This window comes from Cebidichthys violaceus, unplaced genomic scaffold (genome assembly GCF_023349555.1).
Source record: "Cebidichthys violaceus isolate CVI_PGR_0920_01 unplaced genomic scaffold, fCebVio1.0.p SCAF_47, whole genome shotgun sequence".
In the NCBI taxonomy this organism is placed as follows: Eukaryota; Metazoa; Chordata; class Actinopteri; order Perciformes; family Stichaeidae; genus Cebidichthys; species Cebidichthys violaceus.
Window position 1 is genome coordinate 1,689,178 of NW_027176672.1, and position 25,123 is coordinate 1,714,300.

General features: G+C 45.1%; 2 protein-coding genes across 3 annotated transcripts; both read left to right on the plus strand.

The window, feature by feature from the left end:
* Positions 1-4,986: 4,986 nt before the first annotated feature.
* On the plus strand, positions 4,987-10,263 carry ogfr (opioid growth factor receptor). Its single transcript, XM_068729696.1, has 7 exons — positions 4,987-5,264; positions 5,832-5,897; positions 5,988-6,069; positions 6,159-6,237; positions 7,062-7,128; positions 7,465-7,613; positions 7,715-10,263. The coding sequence occupies exons 1-7, from the start codon at positions 5,136-5,138 to the stop codon at positions 8,844-8,846; spliced, it is 1,704 nt and encodes a 567-aa protein (XP_068585797.1). The 5' UTR covers positions 4,987-5,135; the 3' UTR covers positions 8,847-10,263.
* Positions 10,264-11,402: 1,139 nt separating this feature from the next.
* col9a3 (collagen, type IX, alpha 3) lies at positions 11,403-24,838 on the plus strand. 2 transcript variants are annotated; one of them, XM_068729688.1, is made up of 33 exons: positions 11,421-11,471; positions 11,560-11,657; positions 12,549-12,617; positions 13,845-13,880; positions 14,477-14,548; positions 14,704-14,757; positions 16,951-16,986; positions 17,170-17,193; positions 17,350-17,403; positions 18,269-18,322; positions 18,471-18,512; positions 18,615-18,671; positions 18,771-18,824; positions 18,921-18,974; positions 19,070-19,123; positions 19,244-19,297; positions 19,442-19,495; positions 19,580-19,633; positions 19,720-19,773; positions 19,857-19,910; positions 20,019-20,063; positions 20,157-20,210; positions 20,336-20,389; positions 20,921-20,974; positions 21,065-21,136; positions 21,728-21,763; positions 21,962-22,006; positions 22,307-22,339; positions 23,012-23,158; positions 23,277-23,331; positions 23,429-23,611; positions 24,015-24,092; positions 24,285-24,838. In XM_068729688.1, exons 2-33 carry the CDS (start codon positions 11,592-11,594, stop codon positions 24,467-24,469), a joined length of 2,037 nt encoding a protein of 678 aa, XP_068585789.1. In that variant the 5' UTR covers positions 11,421-11,471; positions 11,560-11,591; the 3' UTR covers positions 24,470-24,838. The 2 variants fall into 2 exon arrangements, with proteins under 2 accessions (XP_068585788.1, XP_068585789.1); XM_068729687.1 differs by having other exon boundaries at positions 11,403-11,657.
* The last annotated feature ends 285 nt before the right edge of the window (positions 24,839-25,123 follow it).

The following is a 25,123-nucleotide window of genomic DNA, read 5'->3' on the forward strand; positions in this document are numbered from 1 at the left end:
CCTCAATGTTGTCATTTTGAAAACATGTCCTCTGTGTGTGTCTGTGTGTGTGGGTGTGTGTGTGTGTGTCTGTGTGTGTGTCTGTGTCTGTGTGTGTGTGTGTGTCTGTGTGTGTCTGTGTGTGTGTGTGTGTGTGTCTGTGTGTGTGTGTGTCTGTGTGTGTGTGTGTGTGTGTGTGTGTGTGTGCGTCTGTGTGTGTGTGTGTGTGTGTGTGTGTGTGTGTGTGTGTGTGTGTGTGTCTGTCTGTGTGTCTGTCTGCACATTAGAGAGCTGATGCCTGCTGGTACAGTTGTCGAATAGACGACGTCGCTCCACTATGGACGCTTCTGGAAAACTTAGAGTAGGTGATGCCGGTTGCCACGGTTACTCATAGCACAGACTCGAACCGTCGAGCGAGGCCGGAGCCAGGATACGTTGAGCTCAACGATCCGGGTCCTCGTTGGGTGAATTGTGTTGCCACATCAAGCATCACTTCACGGTGACACGTGGAAGGAGAGAGCAGGAACACAGATGTACGAGATGCAGGAGCGTCAGTAGAAGCAGCAGCAGCAGCAGCAGCAGCAGCAGCAGCAGCAGCGTTCTGCAGGTGGATCACTTCGTGTTCTTTTGTTCCTCTAGGAAACAGAGCAACCTGCTCCCTGTTTTTGTGTTAAGTGGCTAAATCGGCACACTCGCATCCCTGCCGTGATTCAAACCAGCTCTCCGTAAAGCAATTACATCTCCGCCGATAAGAGAGGAACCTGAAGGCCCCCCCCCCCCCCTCAAACAGCCACCCATCAATCTACGCAGCGCGTGTTCACGTCCTTTTTCAAAGCCCAAGGACCTGGATCAGAGTCAGGAGGCCCATCAGTCCCCATCAGGCCTGGGCTGCAGGATAAGTATTTAGACTCCGAGACGCGCTTCATTGATTTAGTTTGGGCTCTCTCTGTTCTCTCCGCTCTCTCGGTTACATTTCATTATCACACACACACACACACACACACACACACACACACACATTACCGTGTCGTTTACGAGGAACAATGGAAACAAATGAAGTGGATTATGGAAAATGCCTTCCAGTGTCCACTTTCTCCATCGTAATGCCTCATTTTCTTTAAATGTCATATGTATATTATTAAATTCTGGCACATGAATATTAACGCTTTTTCCTCTTACAGTCTATATTTGTTATATTATTATTATCTTTCTTACGGTTGCTGATTGACAGCTTTGGGGGGCGGGGTTTGTGAAGCCACAAGACATGTTTGGTTTTTTTTTTAGCTCAAACCAAAAGAAATATATATTTAGCCGTTTCTAAGTGCTCATTATATCTCATCTCGAAAAATAAAATGTACTCACCAAAGTCATAATTATGAGTCACCAAAATGCCCGTCATTATTTCCCCTTCCTCTTCTGATCAATGATCAGCCCGTTGAAACAGCAACAGTGTGAACATTTAGGAACACTTGCAGCTCTTGTCTCTAATCGGGAAATTGGATTCATGAGACATGAGCAGCAGCGCTTTAGAGAATGTTTGCAGAAGTCTTCTAGAAAGGGTTTCAACTTTTAATGGTACGGCCACCTGGGGGCTGAGATTTAAAATCTAATAATAGATTATTGGGAACGAGTGAACAGAACTGGGTTGTGAGACAGAAACCTTGACGAATTGTATCTGATCCTGTTCATCCTCTTTAACTTCCCTCTGGAAAACGCTACAGATCCACCGCAGCAGCCAAAAACAAACTCCCAGATTAGTATGAATCCTTTTATATTTTTCACTCTCGTGCAACATTAAACGCCGTCATCACATCACGAAGCATTTGTCCACTTTTTATCTCATGAAATCAACAAACGTCTCCTCGGTGTCTCTGGTGACGCTCAGAATATGCAGATGGTAAAAAAAAAAAAAAAAAGATGCTTATGGCATCATGTGACGAAAAGAGCACCTTTTGCTTGAAGGCACATTTCTCTACTAAATAAAACCCATCTGCTAATTCTGTGTGTGTGTGTGTGTGTGTGTGTGTGTGTGTGTGTGTGTGTGTGTGTGTGTGTGTGTGTGTGTGTGTGTGTGTGTGTGTGTGTGTGTGTGTGGGGTGCAAATCTGTAAAAAAAATCCTGGAGGAGGGCTCATAGAAATTTGTGCTCCTCTGTAAAAAGCCAAACTTTTAGAACTGAAAGGTGGTCATTAGCAGAGAACAGCAGCTGTGCTTTGACAAGGACATTTAAAAGGGACGAGGAGTAGGAGACGAGGAAGCAGCTTGAAACGGAGAGGTGATTTATGAGGAGACAGACCTGGAGGACGAGGACCCGGAGACACAGAGACATGTGGGGAATTCAACTGCAAGTTCTTTAATATGGATGATGATGACGATGACGGATTTGATCACGTAGGACACATGTCAGAAACTTCATTTGCGGTGGAGGAGAGAACGAGATTATGTGCTGAATCCTAATCAGATACAAGAATAACAATCAGTGAGTTTCTGATTATATGCTTCATTAAAATAATTGTTTTCCACGGTATCCCTTTATGTGTTCCGTTAAATATGTAAATATTGAGTGTCGACACAGATTACTAAATGATGCCACAATTTAAACGTTTTGGAATATTTGGATACATTGATACTCAACGTAAAATTACAATGTATACACGCGTATGTATATGTATGCATATATACATACGTGTGTGTGTGTGAGTATATGTAATATAATAAATATTACAGTGGGTAAATATGACTTATTTCATTTTGTCAGTGTTATAATTGAAACAATTTGCCCCTCTCTGAATGTTTTCATTCCATTTAATGCATCTAATTAACTGTATGCGTGTTCAAGTAAAACAAATTCAGTCTGAAATGAACTGGCAGCTAATTTAAATGTAATAGAGTACAGGAAGCAGGAAGCGGGGGGGGGGCAGGTAGAGCAGTAAGCTGTCTTAATGTCTCTACATTCTTGTCAAATCTCCGACAGACACAGCCAGACTGGGTTTACATCGTTATTATAATCCCTTTGTATATTAACAAATCTTTCCATCTGCATTGAACTGGCTGAGAACAAGGCAACGGGGAATCCATTTTACAAAGCAGAGGCATTAAACAGGAACAGCTTATACCGGATGCCTGCAGGGCCCGCCGGTTTCCACAGTAACTAAAAAGACCAAAAATAGAAACCCACACACCAGCGACCATTCAAACATTCAAAATCGAATCCCCCCCCCCCCCCCGTGATAATAAACAGTTCTATTTATATCTTCTAATGGTGAAATACTCCCTCGTATAAATGCATCAGTCCAATTAGCGTGAGAGGATGGACATCACGGGCAAATGACATGTTTACACACTTCAGTCCTCTGCGGCGCTGGTCCAGATATTACACAGAACTGAGACTGGATCACCAGATACAGACTGTGAGTGTGTATCAGAGAGAGAGAGAGAGAGAGAGAGAGGGCATGTGAGACTGTGTGTGGGTGGATGCAGTGTTTCTAGATGGTGTCTTATATGTTAATGACGTAAGGTCAGATGGTCGATCTGCAGTTGTGGAATGTAACTAAGTACTTAAGTACAAATTCAGGGTATTTTACTCGAGTGTTTCCATTCTATGCAACTTCATACTTCTACTCCACTACACCTCAGAAGCATATGTTGTATTATTTATTCCACAACATTTGTCTTGATAGCAAAGTGGGTGATTTTGAATGTTTGTGTTAAACTGAAGGAGGAAGTGTTCGTCTGTGTTTTATGTACTTCTCATGATTAAAAACAATATCTGAAAACCCTTGACATGCAGCTTAACAGTGCATGTGTTTTTTTCCAACCCTGCCGCTCTGGAACACTGACCTCATGGTGAGTAGATCTGATATGATTAGTGGATTAATCGACTAGTGAACCCACAGACTGTTTACCAGCAGTTATTTTAATAATTGGTTGATTGGTTTAATAATGGTTGAGGTCATTTTTCAAGCGAAGATTCTCTTGATCCCGCTTCTCCAATGAGAGGATTTGCTGCTTTACTGTGTCAAATTATGAACTACACCTTGGAATTTAGGAAATTATGGGAAAAAAAGACTTTTTATCATTTATAAAATTAACCCAGGAAAGGTATTTATTTTGTTTACATTCTAGATTTGTTTCCAGTGAGATATTAATGACTTTACATCGTGACTTTGCTGTTGCTGGTCTAGAAACAATATTAAGTTTATATCTAAATTATAAATAACATTTAGCCTAAAATATGTCAACAAGGCAGGTAACTCTAGTGGTTGCACTTAAAAATCTTAAAATAGCAAATTTTCCTTTTTTTAAAAACACAAAAATGTATGTTACTAAATACATATCATCCTTGCTATATATGAATATTGTTCATTCATATTTATTGAGTACTAAAATCGAAGTTCTGCCTCTCTGTTTGTACCGATTTCTACCAATATCAACGCATTCAAATTGCCCGCCAAGTACTTCCTGGAACTACCTGAAGTCTGCGTAAAATCACGTGACAATCAAGCGCTTTGAACCTCTCTTGATGCGACTCTCTCTTTACACGGCTCTGGTCTGCAGTTTTTATCGCTATTAACCATCCAATACAGCAAGTGTGCTGCCTTCCGGTTCTGTCGGAAAATCCTATTATTTTGTATTAGAAAGCACACTAACAACTTCATTAAGTCACAAATGACACCGGCTTACAGGGAAGGGCGTGTAAGCCAAAAAAAAAGGAATACATAGTTTCCTTAAGTGTTGATAAACGCCATTAGCCTTAATAGCACACATACCTTCCTATTTTACCTTATCCTAAACTGTAGCTAGATGGTGATCACGTGAGGCAGCAACTCAAAACTGCTGTTGTAAGCTTCTTTTTTCTCTCAAACAGACAAAAGCTACATTTAAAAAACGAACTTCGTTTCCGGTTAAGGCTAACCGCAAACGCTATTTTGTGCCAAGTTACGCGAAGTCCGATAATCGCTACTGAGAGTGGGGGTACTTGAAGGCGGCGTCAGTACTGCAGACTGTCTGACGATGGTAGACCAGAGAGACGGATGATGGTCAGAGAACGTCCTCGTCTAACCTGAACATGTGATTCACTTTCGTCAAATAGCGCTAACACGGGTTACACGTTTTATTTATTTAGCCGTAGCCGAGTCACGTTATTAGTCTTAAATCATGGAGGACGACTGTGTGTGTGACTACGACTCGACGTGGGACACAGAGAGTGATGGAGACGACCCGGCCGGAGAGAGCCAAACGCGTCGGTCATGTCAAGACAAAAACAAATCTGGCTGGACTCTAACTGTACGCGCTTTTATTATCATTATCGCCATCACTCGGCCGAACCACTGCTTGGCTAAAATCACGCCACGGCGTTGTGAATACGTTGACTTGTAGCTCACTGCTTTTTCACCTGGCTGTAACGCTAACGGTAGCTGTGCTTGCCTCTCTTGTGCTGCAGGCTTGCTAACTAGCCTAGCTAGCCTCTGACGTTAGCTTACTTTGAGGGGCTATAAGTCGCCATATATCGTTATATTTACGCTGGGCTGCTTACGGCGAGTACTATGCGTACTGTGTAACATATAGCCGAAATAGACCCTTTTTTAAAATTAAGTGTTAAACCCCATTTTTTGTGTGAAATGGATTAGCTTGGCCTTTTTTTTTATAGGTCAACTTGTAACGTTACTGTATCGCCAGCTTTGCTGCTACATTACGTGTCGTGGTGTCGTTAGCAATGACGACACTTGCTTGTCGTAGTTCTTTTGCACTAGGCTGCATTAATGCTAAATAATGTTGCGTCCATGTCTCACAGTGCGTGTATGTAACGTTGAGACGGATGCAGGTTCATTTCACTTTCACTTTTATTTGCAGTGGCATCACACGCCCAGAAACATGAGGGCAGCAAAGGACATGCAGACCTACAGGAGAGGGTACCCAGTAAGTCACAGCACAGAAACCCAATGCATCTAGTCCAGCATCGCTGAGACACGTCAAATTATATATTTATGTGTTTTTGTTTTTGTTCAGAATCTTACAGATGACGAGTGCTCAGAAGACAAAATGAACAATCTTCAGTTTTATCTAAATAAGTTCCCCTCCGCTCCCGATGGTAACGTGTCAAGATATTCTCACAAGACATTCTAAATGTTCGGTGAAGTCCGTACAGTGACACGATGCTTTCTTTATCGCCCGGTGCAGATATCTACATCGAGTCATTTCTGAAGGAGTGGAAGAATGACTACAAGCGACTGGAGAGAGTTCACTCCTACATTCAGTGGTAATGTAGTGTGTGTGTGTGTGTGTGTGTGTGTGTGTGTGTGTGTGTGTGTGTGTGTGTGTGTTCGTTCAGTCTGGGGTTGTAAAGCCACTGTCGTCATAATCTGGTGACCTTGCAGTGGGAAGCATGCAGCACACTCTTAAAGTTACTGTGAGGAACTTCATGAGACGCTCTCAGTTTATTATAACCGATGCCTCTATCTGACCCGACGAGAATAAACGAGACCATCGGCGGGAAGATTGGCTGTTTCGATAGTTATTTGATAGGCTTCAGTGCAAAATGAGATGACAATCCTGCAGGTTTCACCAAAAACTTCTGGAGCCAAACGCCGGCGCCGCGCTGCTGGGAGGCCCAGGCCGTATTGCTGGGCAATCTGGAGGGAAGTGGGGCACGGGAGAACCAGAACCAGGACTGCCTGTAGCAGACTGTCAGACCCCTGCTACAGTAAAATGAGAGGTTTTTTTAAAGGGACTCTGGCGCTCAGAAACACTACCGCTTATGTCCACAGGAGCCGCCAAAATCAACGCAAAATTAAAGTTCCTCGTCGTAACTTTAAGCAAAGAGTGTGCTTTTTTAAAAACAGTGAATAGTAGTAGTTAGAAAACTTCTTATAAACTGTTTTTAAGAAAAGAAAAACTATGATTGTTGTTGGTGGTGTTTGATGAAGCACTGAGAGTATATTTTATGTTTGGGTTATGAGCACGTCTCTGGACAGCTGAGGTCCTCGTCACTGAATGAGAGAATCGTTTCATTAGAAGTTGATTCATTTTCTGTTCTCTTTTTTTTTTCTCCTTTTTTTTTTTTAAATCATCTGACATTTTAAGGTTGTTTCCGCTGCGAGAGCCGGGGGTTAATTACATGGCTTCAGAACTCACCAAGAAAGAGATTGAGGTCAGTGCACAACATGAAACAACAAATTAATTTTGACCATTTTATGCAACATAAAGAGTCATATCTGGTGAATGCACAGCCGAAATCAAATGTCATCCAGTGAGTTGAATGTGTATTTGAGATGCTGTGATGTTAGAAAAGCGAAAAGTGCTCAAAAAGTACTGAAACGGAGGTTGACAGCTGCGTATCTGATGAAATTAGTTACTAGAAATATTGCATTGTGTGATGTAAATGATTTCTACTAACATCACTAGCACTAGTCTTTAAATCCCAATGTCTGACCCATGTTACTTGTGATTTGTTCCCATTTATACCGCCTCTGTTTGTGCTCACCAGGCCTTCAAGAAGAACGAGGAGGCTAAAAAGAGACTAGTCGAGTCCTATGAACTCATGCTGGGCTTCTACGGCATGCGTTTGGTCAACAAGGAGACGGGCGAAGTGAAGCGAGCAGATAATTGGAAGGAGCGATTTGGAAACCTGGAGCGGTGAATATTTAAAAATTGTCTCGTGTGTGTGTATATATGCAACGTCTGTATGTACGTGTGTCTGTTTGTAATCTCGGCTTCAACTGTTTCATCTCTCGCAGGAATATGCACAACAACCTGCGCATCACTCGCATCCTGAAGAGCCTGGGGGAGCTGGGCTTTGAGCACTACCAGGCCCCTCTGGTGCACTTCTTTCTGGAAGAGACTCTAGTCAAGAAGACCCTGAGCAGCGTTAAGCGCAGCGTGCTCGACTACTTCCTGTTTGCTGTCCTGGACAAGCAGAAGCGCCAGGAGCTCGTGCGCTTTGCCTACTTTAATTTTGAGCCAAAAGACAAGTTTGTGTGGTGTCCCAGAAAGATTCAGAAACAACTCAGGAAGGCGGAGAAGAGATCCGACGCGGTCGGGAACGGAGATGGAAAAGACGAGGCGTATTCACGGAGCAAAGGCAAAGACGGAGAGGCGGTTGTGCCACAAAAAGAGGACGGACTGGACAATGTTACGAAGGCTCCGAAAGGAACCGATAAAACGGCAAGTAAAGACAAAAACAAAACGTCCGGGGCGTCCCCCGAGACTAAAGCAGAAGCAGAGACGGTCGGAAATGGAAACGCAGAATCCAATGAGAGTTTGGGGAATGGAAATGACTCTACGGACGACGTCGATGAAATGGATCAGTCGTCCAGTCCCGACTCTGTGACGGCAAAGAACGAGCCCTGTGCGGACGGCGAGGACGCGTCTACCGCCGACTCCAAGGACGCCGCCCAGGAACCGGACAACGATATGCAAACGGATGCGGACGTAGACACTGAGAAACCACCGAAGAAGAAGAGAGAAGACGACGATGACGAGGAGCTGCAAAGCAACGGCGCCGCCGGGGACTCCGCTAGCGGGCCGATGGAGGAGAAGGCCGGCGCTCAGACGAGCCCCCCGGTGCAGACGAGCCCCTCGGTGCAGACGAGCCCCCCGGTGCAGACGCCCCCTAAGACTTCAAAACATTCGCCCGCTCTTTCTTCTGGAAGAGAGGAAAAAATCCCAAGGACTGATTTTAATCAAGTGCCAGATAAAAAGGAAGAGGAGGAAACGTCGAAGACAAATGGGACGGCAACAAATGGCTCGGCAACAAACGGGTCTGCGATGAGCACCGACAAAGACAAACAGACAAACGGGACGGAGTCGGAGGACGTCGATATGGAATTGAACCCCTCGAGCTCGGACCAAAATGTGAAGAGTTCATGAATAAACTGGATGACTGAAGAAAATACATAAATTTGAGCTTAAATTAAATGTGCTATAGGGACAGAGTATGACTTAAAAAAATACTTCCTGGGCCTTATTTCTACTATATTGGTTGTTATCAATTCTTTTCACTTTGAACGAGTATGAATTCATTCGTTTGCTAAATGTGGGCCATCAGACCAGATTAAAGGAGAAGTCTGATGATATTCTAGATGTTTTTTGTTCTCGTCAACAAGTCCCATGAAAACCAACGGGAGGCTAACATGTTAGCATTATTAGCCAGCGTGTGCCAGCCGTCTAGTCTCCCCACAGCCAACGGTGCGTTCGCTGATCCCTCAAAGCCTTCTGGCTCCTTTTATTCTATCTGTGACTCTCCGCTCCAACAAGTCCGTTGATTCTTATTGAACACATGAATCCTCAAATATTGACTTCATGGTTGTTTTTAAGTCTAAATCCTTTCACAGGAAGTGACTAGTTCTTGTCAAATGCTACTCAAAACGGGAGCAAGAAGTGGTTTTGTGTGTGTGTGTGTGTGTGTGTGTGTGTGTGTGTGTGTGTGTGTGTGTGTGTGTGTGTGTGTGTGTGTGTGTGTGTGTGTGTGTGTGTGTGTGTGTGTGTGTGTGTGTGTGTGTGTGTGTGTGTGTGTGTTATATTATTAGTTATTGTGATGAAGGGGCATGTTAGCGACATCGTTGCTCATATGAGGTACACGGATACAGACGAGTCATAAATTCATTGTTTTTGGTCTTTTTATGGGATTTGTCGACAAACAGAATATCACCAGACTTTCCTTTTTGACGTAGTTGTGATATTTAATATCTCTACGAGCGCCGTTATTAATGTATATCAATTAGTATTTTTAACACCTTAATACTTTCACAATTTAATAATTGTTTTTGCACTGAAAAATAATTAATTGGAAGAGCTTTTTTCTTTTAGTTTTTTCCTCTTTGGGCTGTTTAATGTGTGAGTAAAATGAGCTGTACTGGTTTGTGTTTCTGCTGGACCCCCCCCCCGCTGTTCAAATAGAGTAAAGACTGAATGTCACTTAAGTTATATTTCAATAATGTTGCACAATCTGTACGCTCTCATGAAGACTCGGCAAGTTGGAACAACTGAGCTCCTTGCCGGCGGTGTGATTAGACTGCTTGATTGTACAATAACTGTGATAAAGCTTTATGATTTAAAGTCCGCTGTATGTTGACATGAGTGAAGTCCATGAAAATGTAAAAGCCGGGGCGAGTACGTTGATGCATCTTTTTATATTTGCACTTAAATTTCACTATTAATTATTAAAGCTATGATATTTACATAATGAAAATGGTAATTACTTTACAAAAGTGCTGAATTGTTTATATATGACTTTTCCTCCCCAACTGGCTGTTAAAGCAAAATAAAGTTCTACTATTTTTTTGAAGTTTTTTTTTTTTATGAAATTAATCTGTTTTTCAGTCGTATTCTCAGAATAACGCGGTGGTAGATGTCAGCGTGTGATTCTGTTGCTGAGACGGCAGCATATAGTCAGAAACATCTTCTTCTACCTCAGCAAAGAAACGGTGAAGTTCAGTGACTCACAGCCGAGGGAAGAAGAAAGAAGCTGAATTTAGAGATACTGACGTGGCGCCGTTTGTTCAGGACTTTGGATCGGTTTGGTGAGTAAGGACGGTAAGAGGTACTGCTGGTTCTGGGCTGCGTTGTTCATGCCAGCCTCTATCTATAGATCGACGGAGCGTAGCGCTCAGGTTCTGTTCGTCCTTCATGAGAGAGGAATTGGACCTCAGCTTTTCTTTTTTAATCTCCATATTGACTTATGATTTAATGATGCAAACTATTCCTTTATGTTGGTTTTTGTGGCCCATAGTGTGATGGTTGTCTCGGGTAGTGTTCAGATTGGTGGATTGACATAAAATGTATCAGAACTATTTTGACAGTGATCGTTAACATAAATACGAAACATTCACTTGATCAAGCAGCTGAATTGTGGGCGTTTGCTTCTCTTTAATCGTTATGTGATCAGACAACTTTGGGCTTCAGGAAAATGGGATTTTTCTGTATTATCTGATATTTCTCTGACCAAGCGGTCCATTAATGGAAGAATCCTGTTTTTTTTTTGCTTTTTGTCTTGGGAACGACGCTAACTTCCTGGTTGGCCTACAACAAAAATGAAGACTTGCCGCTGAGTTGCATTGTGGGAAATGTAAAGTCCAGTATGTTTGGAGCTTGACAGATTCAGGGCAGGATGTCTTGGCCTGTGTTGCTTCACTTTTGATGTGCCAAACCTTATCAACGCGTGTATCCTATTACATTTGAGAGAGTACTGGCCCTTTAAGTAATTGTACTTCTGCACAATGACACAACCATTAAATAACCTTTTAGAACTCTGCACACCTGGAAACAGTATTTCAGGTCACTTTACTAAACCCGGTTACATCTAAACGTTGTTTTTTTTTAAGCTCAACCCACTTTCTCGGTGTCCGAAATTGTTTCGCCTCCCTCCCTTCCCTCCTCCTCACCCTCCTCACCCCTGTGTACAGTGCGCCACATTGAGTTCAGCCCCTTCGGCTGGAGGCTCGGGTTTATCTGGATCCAAAAAGAGAAAGCCATTCGGGAGCTGCGCGCCGTGAGGTAAAGGAAAAGGCTCCGTTGCGGACGCTGGGGGGGACGTGAGAGAGGACCGGGAACCGGGGATTTGACCTTTTTTTTTACCGCATAGACTCGGGGTTTGTGAGGGCGAGCGGAGGAGCCATGGCGGTGTTCTCTGCGCTTTGGGTGCTCTTACTGTGCCAGCTTTTGACATCATCCTCTGCCCAGGTAAGGCTCGTCAACCGCCGCCTGCACCTCGTCTCGATGGGTGCTGCGCTTTTCCTTCTGGGAGCGTTTAATGTGAATTAACGGAGCTATTGCACAACAAGTGGTGTCCCCCTGCGGGTCCATGTGTTGGTATTAAAGCATGTCCACTGCGCTGATGACAGCCGCTCTCTGTTACATCTGCTGCAGCCCCGAGCTGCGTGCTCTCCACCTCTACCGCCCTGATGCTTTCCATGATATCTCACAGTGCTCCTGGTTCTGAACGTGGACCAGTCTTCTGTCTCTCCGCTCCTGTAGGCCTATTTTTTTTTTTTTTTGACTCTCCCACAGCAGCCTAATTGTGTGCAGGTGGCTGCGCGTTTCGCACTGTTCGGTGAAGTCGGGGTTATGTTTTCCTCTGAACCTGTGGAATGCGCGGATTGGAGATCAGCGCCACGGCGCACAATGCCACCTCTGTTCCCCTCAGGCTCCAATGAGCAGGAGCTCGTTTGGAAAGTCCTCAGTGAATTGCGTTTATTTTTGTTTAGATGAACTACGAATTAACTGATTTGCGCTTTCTTATTATCTAATTCAGGCTTCCTCGTGCGCCTGAGGGGGGGCTTAAACGCGTCTTTACGCACGCCTGTTTGCACCAGGAGAGTTCATGGAGTTGCAGTTGAATTTAATATCAAGTTATATATCTTTAGCACTTTTTAATGTTGTCCTAATTCAAATCTTACGTATTGTTTTCATTATCATACAGTCAATTTGTCATCCCTCTTTACTTTATTTCGGTTTATGTCAAACCACAAACGCTGCTGTCGGATAACGGAGTAGTGGTGGTGGTGGTGAAGGAACAGAGGAAGCATAATGCAGGGTTCGGATGCCTGACGTTGTCCAAATGTTGTGTTTCAGAGGCCGGGCCCCAGAGGAGCTCCTGGGCCCCAAGGACCCGCAGGGCTACCGGGAAAGGATGGCACTGATGTGAGTTGACCAGACTCCACACAAACAGCTTCTTTCTACTTTAAAATGAATGCGCCTCATAATTCTTTCTTCTGCCTTTTTCAGACATAATCAACTCCAGTCAGTAGATAAGAAAAACAATGTTAAAATCTCAGTTGAATAGAGATTTTCTCTCTGTGAGTGATTCACTGATCTAGTGTCCTCTTTTAAGAAACATGGGGGGTTACACTACAGATCAAGATCACCATGAACTAGAATACTTTTTCATTTGTGCCACAGTCTCTATATAGTGGTAGTTTGGTCTCAACCTTGAAATTCACAGATGTCGTTGGTAGAAAGAGTTTTCTTTGTGCATACATGTGGCTGAAATGTTCCTAGATGTTCGTTTTTATCGCACTGACTCCTCCCAAAGCCCCGCCTCCAAGTATGAATTGATAATGGTGGATGTCAGGTAGGCAGGGTTTAAGGGTCGCTCTAATAAATGGAGTTCTGTAGGTGAGAAACTGTCCAGTGACTTTTCCTTTCCTATTAAACCTCCAATTAAGCTAAGATCATATTCATACTGTGACAAGCTTCACTTCTTTATCCGGTCAATAACTCATAAAAATGTCTGATATGTGCGGCTTTACATCATTTTATCTTGTCAGTAAATATTGACAATACAAGAACAGGCCACTGAAACTGAAGCTGCCAGGACTGAACCAACTGTTTAAGGGGGTTTAGCTGGTGTGTAGGATATGATGTTATGGTTATTTGCACAAGTTATAAGAGGAAATTGGATTACAGGGAAGCCGGGTGGAAAAGAACAACTTTGGTAACAAAGTAATTCCCTTTTTATATCTGTTATATATTCACGTCTGGCTTTTTTGTCAAATGTTACTGTTATTTGAAAAAAAAAAAAAAATGACAGGAATTGTGAAGTTGTGATTATTTTAGTGAGTCCAGTAAACTCCGGGCTCACAGAGAGCCCATTGATACATTCCCCAACCCGGTGAGAGCATCTAGAGTTTCACCTCGCACCTCCAGGCCCCCCCCCCCCCCCCCCCCCCCCGAACAAACCAGACCGGAGCTTTGCTCACGTGACCCGTCAGTTCGTTCTTCCCCCAGTCACTGCACATCCTATGTGCTGAAGCAGACCACGAGCTTCAGTCGCTTGAATGAAGCACTCTGGAGGTATTTGGGTGGCGGTGTACATCCAATAAACAAAACGCACGTTTTAACTTCATTCCTTTCCATCCTCGTTAACAGGGCAAACCTGGACCTGCTGGACTACCGGGGAAAATAGTAAGTTTTATGTAGCCTGTATGAAAATGATCGGGCCACTGAGTCAGTGTTGTATTAGTTCTCTTAAGTCAATAAGGTTAATTAGTCTTTTTAATCTTCTCTCCATCGTCTTGTAAATCATCTGTAAAGCACTTTGAAAAAGAGCTGCACTAACCTCCACACACACACGTCAGAATAATACAAGAGTGATAGATTGTGTTCCACCAGTGTACTAAATAATAGAATCCTGATACAAGGAGCTTTCTGTTGCACATGTTTCATAGAATGCCTGAAATAAAATGTAAATTTAGGACTAGAATAAAATAAAAGACCCGTCCATGCTCCCCCCAAAAATTGATTTGCATCAGCCAGAAGTAAAATCAGAATACCCTTCCTCTTTCTTGCCCTTGCCCCCCCCCCCCTTAATGATTTTGGTACAGTCCCCGATATGATCAAAGATAAGATTTGTCTCAAAGGGCTCAGCTCAGCATAAGACCGCCTCTACCCATAAACCCTTGATTCACACAAGTAAAAACTCCCTTTTTTTGTTTGCTTTCTGTTGCGTAGATAGAATTGATTTATTGCGCACGACTTCATGAATCTTTATCTGTGTGTAGGGTCCCAAAGGGAAATCAGGAATACCAGGGGGAGCAGGAAAACCAGGCCTGCCAGGACTTCCAGGGGTGGACGTAAGTAACACAGCGACAATTCTTACTCACTCGTCTTCGTCAAGGAATGTCAGGGATCGGTGCTTAAACAGAGCGTTATGAAAGTGAAATGAATTGACCTTTGAAATACCAGCAGAGCACGAGGCAATGGTGTCATGTGCTTTCTTTCTCTTCAGGGGTTGACGGGTCCCGATGGTCCCGCTGGGAAGGATGGACCCTCGGGGGAAACGGTAAGTGTGTCTTAGTCTTTTGATCTTTCCGGGATGCTGAGGATACGCTTAAAAGATGCACCCGGTAGAATGTTATGACCTTACTTTAAACTGCCCCCACTATCAATGCAGAAACTCTGCATGTTGATTTGGGTGCTGAGGACTTTTAGAGCGGGTCTAACGGGGACCGGGCCGGTGCTTCTCCTCTGTCAGCATGGATCTGTCTAGCCGGCTCACCCTCTTGGTGGGAGTGTTTTTAATGAGGGATTTCATTTCTTGCCGCTTCCCTAATCCGACCTGGAATGCACACAGTTTCCCACCAACCTGAGAGACTTGTAGCGGACGGTGATCTTGTTGCCCCGATGCCGAGGGAAACCCGAATACGTCCTCTGAGAGAGCAAGAGAAGACAGAGTCACCACACGTATTAAATATAAGATATGAAGGAATGAAGATTAAAGGACCTCTGCTGTAATGCTGCAAATTCACTGTCAGATAAACCCCCCCCACCCCACCCCCCTCCTAGCACTTCAACTAATTAGCCAACCCTAATGAGGACGCCTGCGTCAACCAGTGTCCCTAATTACTGAGATTACTCCACCGCCGTGTGCCGTAGAGTCGATCAAGCTGGTGGAGTCTGAGACGGAGCACAGGCCGGTGTGCCGCAGTAATCGGTGACGACGAGGTCGTTTTTTTTACAACACAATACAGATTTCTCTGTAATTACGGGCTCATCTGCCGAATATGTCCAGCTGCCCCACATCGGTCGGTTTGTGCGCCAGAACGCTCTGTTGTCTCGTTTGCACGCCGAGGAATGCGGCGAATAAGTAGCATCGCTGTGTGACGCTTGGTTGTTCTGACCTTTCACCTCTGAGACGACACAAACACAGCTGTGAGGGAGGAGGGACTACCGAAGCCACCAAAATACACAAGCGGAGTCATAAATGATCATTTACTCATCTCAGCTACTTTAATAAGTTGCAACGTTTTGGGGATTTTCCACTTTCTCATGGCCTACAGCAGAAATATCATATTTCTTTTTATTTCATCAATTGATTATTATTCATATTAATTTATTTCCTAAAGAACATATTTGATTGCAGTGTCTCCAACACTGACTTACAATAAGACAACTTTTGCAAAACAACGCTCTTCATCGTTGTGTCTAGACGAACTGTGACGAGCAATTGTGTCAAACACCACACACACACACACACACACACACACACACACACACACACACACACACACACACATTCACACACAAAGCCTTATAGTTACCACCATCACAATAACTGTTAAATAACAGCCCCCCCCCATTAGTAGGCTAAGCATGCAGAACTAAATAAATACAAATCTAAATGTAGCACAATGTCCATTACTTCCACACATGGGTCAGCAGTATTAAGGACAGTCTGGTTCCAGGATTGTTACTGACCCAGAGGCTTGTCTGTTGGGACAGATGAGCGAAGGCAGGAGATCCAGTCCAGTCTGTCGTTCTGGGACACTTCAACTGGTTTATCTGACAACAGAAGAGAAAGCATAACAAAGGATATGAATCTGTGCATCATAATTCCAAACTCTAACTATCAACAATCTAACAAAGGCAGTTTAACATCGAAAACAATTACTACACAAACTGAAACTTCATCAGTACACAAAGAAGTCCTGAAGACCTGAAGCTGCTATGAATGCATTTAAACTCTCCCACACATGATCATATACACAGATAACCTACTGGAGGTTTGAGGCCAGCAGGCTTCTTTGTTCTCGATAGAGTTGACCACAGGTGAGCTGGCTGCCTTTACTGACTCTGAGGCTCCGCCCATCCAGGAAGCAGAGCGGCAGGTAGAGGAACGTTAAGAGCGGGGAGACGATTTTTCTACAATTACTCTTCAGAAGGGTTCATACGCGGGTCTCAAGGGCCCCAGTCCCAAATCTCCACACTCACAGAGTCTTGAGGCGCGGTCCTGCAAAGTCCGATGGGGTTTCAGGTGTCTGAGGGCTCACTCAGACCTCTTCAGCCCTTTATACACACTTTGCCTGGGGACATTATCCACAATTCATAGCGTCGTGACGTTGCACACGGAGTCTTTAACAGGTGACGTCAGTGAGGTCCCTGAGGGTTCAGGGTTTACGTCTTTTTGGCCCGTGGTTCCTTTTGGTTTCATTACGTCCCTGAGGTTGATCGTGACATTCTGTCTTGCTCCCTACAGGGTGACGCTGGACCTGCCGGGCCAGCTGGACCTCCTGTAAGTACCCCCACATACCATGTAACACGTCAGAAACCTCACGGAGGAACACAGCAGCCGTTCCTCCAGTCCTCTGACGGTCAACCATCACAACATCGACCGCAATGGTTGTCGATGTTGTGAGCAAATCGAATCGTCCCCTCGGTGTTTGTGACTTAATTTGTCCTCCTGTGTCTTCCGTAGGGCAGAGGGAGAACAGGAGCTGCAGTGAGTAACCGGCGCTGTCCTCTCACGTCACTCTAATGTGCAGAAAGATGGAGACTGCGATGCGTTTGTATCCTCTCCCACACATCACTGTAGCTTTTGTTCGTCGTCCCGACATGTTGTCATGGCCTCTGATCGGGCGCTGTCCTTTGTTTCCAGGGACTACCCGGAACCAACGGGTTGCCAGGCGGAGTCGGACCACGAGGTTCAGCGGTGAGTATCCGTCCGATCTCCCCGATTTAAGACTTCCTGTCCTCCGACTCAACGAGATAGTCGAATAATTACTGTTTTCTATTTTATGACCTAATTTATTATGTGAGAAACGAGGAAATGGTGGCGAAGTAGGATCAGTAAATCTGATGCCGATTTGAATTCCAGCTGGGTTTTTTTTTTTTTTTTTTAAACATTGCCCTAAATTTCTAGATAACACAGCAGGAGCAGGAGGATAAGAATAACCACTGGAGAGGAAGGACACATCAGTATGTGGACTAATGCAGGAAGTGGTCAAATGAAGTATTATTGAACTTCTACTTTCTACCACGTTGAAGTCATTTGAGGAGTTAAAAATCCCCCCCACACACGTTTTGAGATACTCTGCTTGGAATAACAAGTTCAGTTAGTGTCTCAACCAGAGTCTCCTCGTTCATCGAAACGTGTCGGTGTGCTGGAGGGGGTCGGGTTCACGCCTGAAACGCTTTAAGCTGCGCGTTGGACCGTGACGTCACCAGCTGGCTGCGATGTCACTAAATCTCGCTCGTGGGATTTAAAGTGAGATTTAAAGCGAGCGCGGAGAAACGTTCCTCCTTCATCGGACTGATTAGAGAACAGCCGTCGAGCGTCAAACTTCTGCACGGTGAAGTTCAAACATCCGAGTGAAGTGACAATAATGGTGTGTTTGGAGTGGAAGGATCCTTCAAGTGTTCCTCTACAATCACAGCTGATTGTAATAACTGTGAGCGCATGACTTCACTTAGCGGAGCTGTTGCAATCAAGAGGAAAACAAAACCTCTCGTCGCTTATTTTACACCAACGTGCTGAAGATGCTTCCTAACCTCGCTGCTCTTGATCCGTCTCTCAGGGTGCTGAGGGTCTTTCAGGACTTCCCGGACCTTCCGGCGCTGACGGACCGCCGGTAAAGTGCAGCTCTCCTCACGTTGCTTGATAAACCGGCGCTGCTGGTTCAATGACTGTATTTTTTTCCCACCCAGTGGATCTCTCGTTGAATGCCTGTGGATTCACAGGGAGGTGTTAATGTGTGTTGTCATTTCCTCCTCCGTCAGGGTCTTCCTGGGACCCTTCAGGATCTCAGCGGGGACCTTCTGGTAAGTTATGAGAGCGGCGTAACGACGGTAAACTGAAGATGCGTTCCCCCTTCAATACACCGATAGCAGAGTCCTTAAATGTGTCGTGTCTGTCCTCTGCAGTGTCCCGCTATCTGTCCCCCTGGTCCCTCTGGTCCTTCCGGGATGCCGGGATTCAAGGTAAATATAGCGTCCGTCGTGGTCCTTGTTCAGAGCTGATGTCACCCACGACACATGTCCTCATGCACACGCCTCCTGTCTGTACTTCTGCTCATGTAGGGTCACACGGGACATAAAGGAGACAAGGGAGAGCTTGGAAAAAATGGAGAGAAGGTGAGTTATTTTTTTATTAAGAATAGAATAAACCTAGTATGTGTAAAATATTGCTTTTATTACTTTCTGTAATTTGGTTTCCTGTTCCGTCTCTAGGGCGACGCTGGTCCATCCGGCCCACCGGGTATTCCTGGGACTGTGGGTCTGCAGGTGAGCTACACAAAGAGGACTCACGACTTGCGTTACCTCACCCATACGTTTCGCCCGCAGTGCCTTCATGATGCTTCTCTGATGCTGTGTTTCAGGGCCCACGCGGTCTCAGAGGTTTACAAGGCACAATGGGATCCGTAGGAGACAGAGTAAGCAAACGTTCAGACCATGACCGCTCCTTCCTTGTTCCGCTCTTCGTCCCTCACAGTGCAGACGTTTTGGATCTGTGTACTTACAGTTGGTTTCCTTTGACCTTCCTCTGTCCGTAGGGCCTGCCTGGTTTCAGAGGCAAACATGGCATCGCTGGCGTCATTGGAAAGACAGTGAGTCTCTCCTTTTTTTTTTTTTTTTTTTTTTTTGTAACACACAAAATTAATAAAACAAAGCGTTCGGTAGTAGTTTACATGCTGAATAGACGGCTGGTCCCATCAATGAATAGCTGTGTGTGTTTCATCTGATGTCTCCAGGGCGACGCGGGAGAAAAAGGACCGCAGGGATTCAGAGGACCCAAAGGAGGAATTGTGAGTCAAATACTTCAGTTTGTGATTAGTTTCACAAGTCTGTAGAAGACGTGTAAATGACACCTTGATGTGTCCTTCAAACAGGGCAAAATTGGCCCCAAAGGAGGTCCCGGAGGAGCTGGACCCAAAGGGGAGCCTGTAAGTGCATATCTGATTATAACTTATATACATTAATGAAAGATTGTTTTAATATGCGTCACCTCATGTTGTAACGTCTTCTACAGGGAATCCCCGGCAGAGACGGCAAAGATGGGACGCCAGGATTAGATGGCGAGAAGGTAAGCTCCACCTTTTCCTCTCTGCATGCTTTGGGCTTTACCGTGTTGTGAGAGCAGAGCTGATGTGTTGTCTGTGTTGATAGGGTGATGCTGGACGCCACGGAGTAGTCGGAGAGAAAGGACCAAACGGACTTCCTGTGAGTGTTTTGAAGCAGACTTGGGTGTCTAACTGATGATAAAGGATGATATTTAAATCCTTCGTTCCCCCGTTTGATCGTAACACTCTTTATATTTTTGTATTCCAGGGTCTACAAGGAAAGGCTGGCACGAAGGGGCATAAAGGACAAGTTGTGAGTGTTACAACAAAATACAAGTTTAACCGTAAAGATGATATTAGGATCACGGAGGACAACTTTCATCTTCTCCTGTCTTTTAAAAATCAGGGTGATCCAGGGAAGGATGGGGAGACAGGACCCTATGGAGAGCCAGGTATTCCTGTATGTATCTGATGGGCTTTTTTTTTTGGGGTGTGTGGGGGGTCACAGCCTCTCCGTCATGTCACTTAATGTCGAGTCTGGACTCTGAGCTTTCCTGACTTGCCGTCTTTGGTCTCCTCCCTCAGGGCGATGTCGGCGTCCCGGGAGAGAGGGGGCTAGCCGGGCCCAGAGGAGTGGCTGTAAGTTGACGCTTCCACTGTGAACGAAGGCAACGTGTGTCTGTTGTCAAATTGCTGCAGACTCAGTTTCCGACACTTTAACGGGCGCCGTTCTAACAACCGGCGAGGCTGTTTGAATGCATCACGACTGAAGTGTAAAGCACAAACACAGAGGAGATGAAACTATAGCAGCTGAAGAATAAGATCCTGCCCCTCAAAGTTAATGGTACGCTACTGCGTCTGATTCAGAGGCTTGCTAAGGTGGAGGTAGCAATGAAGGGCCAGGTATTGATAAAGGAGGAATTCATGAACAGAGAGGTCTTTGTTTTTCCACAGACGACCCTGCAGCGAGGAGAAGAAAAACAGATAAAACAGCATAGAAGCGAACAGACTTCTCTCACATAATGACTCATGCTTTACACGAACCATCACGGCCGTTTTCTTTCAGCGCTGCATCTCTGAAATGCCATTACTCTCCAGTTTGTTCTCCTGTTTGTTCTCCTGTGAGCTCCTCCTGGTAGGATTACATGACAATGTGTCTGTTCCCAACAGGGAGGCATCGGGCCGACGGGCATCGCCGGACCTCAGGGAGTCAAAGGCTTCCAGGTCAGTTGCATGACATCACCAACCACTATCAGTTTTCCCTTTTCAGTTTACTCACTGGCTGTGTGTGTGTGTGTGTGTCGTGTACTACAGGGGGTAACTGGAGCCTTGGGGGATCCAGGTCTTCCGGGTCCAACAGGTATCCGTGGAGAGTTTGGTGAAAGGGTGAGTCTGACGTAGGTGACAATATAAAAACGTGTCCCAGGGCTGAACATCGTCCAACATAATCCATGATGCTGTATCTGGGTTTCTTATAATAATAATAACAAATATATTGTCTTGGTTATTATTGACTCATCTGCTAGTTATTTTCTCAATTAATCAATTAGTCATGTCGCCTATTTAATGTTAGCAAATAACAAAAGCCTTTAATCTGGAGTAAGACTAAGAACTCGAGACAAATATTCAGATTTGAGAATACAAACATGAAACTTTAACTTCATGTCTTCACACAAACACAGAGACACCTATCCAGTACCGTGTGTCAATACGCAGGTCGGCCCACCTCCGCCTCGGTGGTATGAACTCAAACTGCAGCCGGCAGAGAGCTCAAACACAAACAGGCCTCCTGTTCACAATCTGGGGCCAGAACAAAGCCGGTCTTTATACCGCTGCTGGTTCCCCTCTAACCAGCCCACCTCACTTCCCTTCATCCCCCTTCGTTCTGCCACAGACGGCCTTCCACAAATATCTCTACATGGGTCTCATTTATTCTCTCTCTCTCTCTCTCTCTCTCTCTCTCTTTCAACCCTGTAGGGTCCCGTTGGAGCTTATGGAGCTAAAGGAGACATGGTAAATATTTAAGTTCAAGCTGGTCCAGTTTAACTACAGTGTGATCTCCGCCGAACGCCCTCATCCAGCTTTTTGAAGTTTCTGTAATAATCTCAATCACGACGCTGAAAGTCTTTTATCAGCTCGCGAGATTAAAGACTTTTCTTAGAACTCGTTGAATCAAATGATTCGGATCATCTTTGTCGTTTGTCTCTTCAGGGCGTGGCAGGAAGTGACGGCCTACCAGGAGAGAACGGAGAACCTGTGAGTATTCTCTTAGATTTCACATTGATCAGAATCCAAACACGCAGTATCGGTGACCCGGGGACTCATTACTTTGTCAGCAAGCAATTGGTTTTACAATTGATTCAGAACTCTGCTGCTCGACTGCTGAGTAGAACCAGGAGGAGAGAACCCATTACACGTCTTTACCTTGGTCTCCTGTCACTGCGTGTTTAGATTGTAAAGTGCTTTATGTATCTTATTGTATCACTTGTGTTGCTGTAGGAAAGGTGCAACACACACACAGCTGTGTAACATTCTGTTAAACTCTTTATTCTACAGGGTCCTTTTGGTCCAGTCGGACAAAAAGGAGCGGTGAGTCACATCAATGTTTTCATTCACGTTTTTTTGTCACTCGTGTTTCCTAACTCTGAATAGATCCGCTCCCCTTCTAGCCGCAGTAGACGTTCTTCCATTAACACAGAACAGAGTTTGGATCAGATGTAGCGAGTGGGTTTAATTAGCGGCACAAGTTTGTTCCAAACTCCCTCTGCGTCGACTCCCTCACTGAGCTTTAAAGATGGAGCCCCCGCTCCACGCTGGTGCCCACTCTCTCGTCAGAGTCGCTGCCTCACATTCCAGGTTTAATAGGATTAATTAAGAGTTTGGTATCGCTGCTTCGGCTTTATTGGCCTGTTCGCCTGCCGCCGCTGCCGCCGCCACGAGGGGAGAGACGAGTCGCATTAAGCCGCGGCGCAATTTATGTAATTAGAGACACGGCACTCGCGAGCCTCACTCTCGCGGTCTCATTTAATGTTGGCTCGTTGGAGTAATTATCGAGCATCACGACGGCGTATGAAGCCGCCCCCGCGCCGTCTCAACAGACCCACTCTGCTCCTTGGCTGGTGTTTGTTAGAACGATCACATCGTGAGGCTTTATGGACGTTTTTAGCTCCAGTTTTGGGAAGAAAATTAATTTCTTCATTTTTGCAAAAAAAAATAAAATAAATGTAATGTTATTTAACAGATGGTTGTTGTTGATTACAGGAAGGAAAGCGGGGTGAACTTGGACCTAAGGGCGTGACGGGTCCACAAGGAGAGCTTGGGGCGAGAGGACTTCCAGGAAAAACAGGAGTAATGGGCTTCCAAGGGGAGCAGGGCATGCCTGGAATTGCAGGAAAGACAGGTGTACCTGTGAGTGTTTTTGTTATTTATTTGAATGTGTAAAAAGCTTGTGATTGATTGACACATATTCATGTTTTCTAATGAATGAGCCTACGCTTTAAAAATGCCTTAATCACTTGTGTTTCAGGGTAAACTGACGAGCGAGCAGCACATCAGAGAGCTGTGTGGCTCAATGATCGATGGTGAGACGTCTTCATCAATCAGTTGTTTTTCTTCCTGTAGTGTTGAATAAAAGCGGAGCTGGATAAATGACCTGTTCCTGTTGTTCTTACCACGCAGACCAGATTGCACAGCTGGCGGCTAACCTCCGGAGACCCCTGGCCCCCGGGATGGTGGGCCGCCCCGGCCCCGCGGGGACTCCGGGAAAGACGGGAGTCGCCGGCTCTTTCGGGCATCCAGGTCAACGTGGACCGCCAGGGTACAGAGGCCTGCCAGGAGAACTCGGAGACCCAGGTCCCAGAGGTATGACGAGTGGAATCGGTACTGGCTCTTTAGATCTATGGAAAGGAGCAGAAAAAAAAACTGGGTCATCAGTTGTACAATGGTGTCATCTAAGAAAAGTTCTACTGTTTCAATTTGCATCATTTGTTCTCTTTGTTTGGATGATTCCATCTCTTTGGGCCTTGAACATTCATTTTAGCGAAAACGTTTAGAGAACCTTTTGGGAACCACTACAACAGCGTCCAGTATTCTGTAAATGTATCATATTTATTCTAATAAAAGATACGATATCTCCTTCTGAAATAGTAGCAGAGTAAGAGCATAAAGTAGCATAACATGGAAGTAGTCAGGTAAAGGTAAAGTACAGTAGTTTAGTAATAAATGCAACAAGTTACTTTCCACCACTCATGATGAATCTTCACAGGTAATGTTGGTGAACAAGGAGATAAGGGATCCATTGGCAAAGCTGTTGATGGGCCCACTGGAGACCAAGGATACCAAGGTATGTGGCCTTCAGGAGTACTCTGATTAGACACTAGCAGATTTAAAGCTGCTATACTCTACATATAAACCTCACTCACGTCAAACCTATCCAATAAGACCAATATTGTTCTCCTGTTGAAATATGAATCTGTTACAAACCTGTTGAAAGAACCGCGGCGCTCTGCCTTCACGCCCTGTACGCTGTCCACAGGTCTACCGGGAGTACCTGGAATAGTCAAAGACGGGCGTGACGGATCTCCGGGAGACCCGGGCGAGCCTGGAGAGTCAGGCAGGGTGGGTAGGACGGGGCACCAGGGACCTCCTGGAATCTGTGACACAACAGCCTGCCAGGGAGCGTCGCCCGCTGGGAAATCCTCCAACCCCAAAAACCATTAAACGCGACTTCCTGATGCCATCCACCCCGAAGGAGGGAGGGTGATAAGTGAGGGAAAGAAGGAAGGAAGGAAGGAAGAGTGGTCCCAACAATGTCCTCTTTATTTAAATACATGTATCACAAGATGGGGAGAGTAACATCAAACAGGTGATATTTTGAGAGGGATAGAGGAACATCCCAGGAGTGACAACTGAGAGACATCAAGAAGACGAATGAATCGGACAGAAGAGTCCCAAGAGATCAACTACATCGCTCCATATACTACAGCATCACATAACAAGACTTGACCTACAAACAGCTGGGAAATGAACGAGTCCTTTGGTGTATAAAAACTTTGTACATGTTGTTTCCATGCCCCCCCCCCCCCCCCCCCCCCCCCGGTTACCTTGGTTAACATCCTTCTGGCAGATGACACTCTTAAAAAAACCAACGGCGCCTGTCTCTGAAGTGAATGTGCATGTATGACGGCCCGCTACTCACAGGTGTTACCTCAACATACGAGCTTACGGTGTAAGATATGGAAATAGGCGACGGAGGCAAAAAGCCCCCGTCGAGGAGCTGTGTGTGTATTAATGTAAAAGTAATAAAAAAACAAGTACCAAGGTGCCCAGAAATTGTGTAGATTAATGCAAAAAAACCAAACATTTTATAGTCTT

What these genes read in the sequence shown, in the direction of transcription:
- ogfr (XM_068729696.1), top strand. Translation starts at nt 5,136, where the DNA reads ATGGAGGACGACTGTGTGTGTGACTACGACTCGACGTGGGACACAGAG. An exon ending in AATCTGGCTGGACTCTAACT is followed by an intron (nt 5,265 to 5,831) that starts GTACGCGCTTTT and finishes TTTTATTTGCAG; the next exon opens with TGGCATCACACGCCCAGAAA. An exon ending in CCTACAGGAGAGGGTACCCA is followed by an intron (nt 5,898 to 5,987) that starts GTAAGTCACAGC and finishes GTTTTTGTTCAG; the next exon opens with AATCTTACAGATGACGAGTG.
- col9a3 (XM_068729687.1), top strand. Translation starts at nt 11,592, where the DNA reads ATGGCGGTGTTCTCTGCGCTTTGGGTGCTCTTACTGTGCCAGCTTTTG. An exon ending in ATGGACCCTCGGGGGAAACG is followed by an intron (nt 14,758 to 16,950) that starts GTAAGTGTGTCT and finishes TGCTCCCTACAG; the next exon opens with GGTGACGCTGGACCTGCCGG. An exon ending in CTGGGACTGTGGGTCTGCAG is followed by an intron (nt 18,975 to 19,069) that starts GTGAGCTACACA and finishes GCTGTGTTTCAG; the next exon opens with GGCCCACGCGGTCTCAGAGG.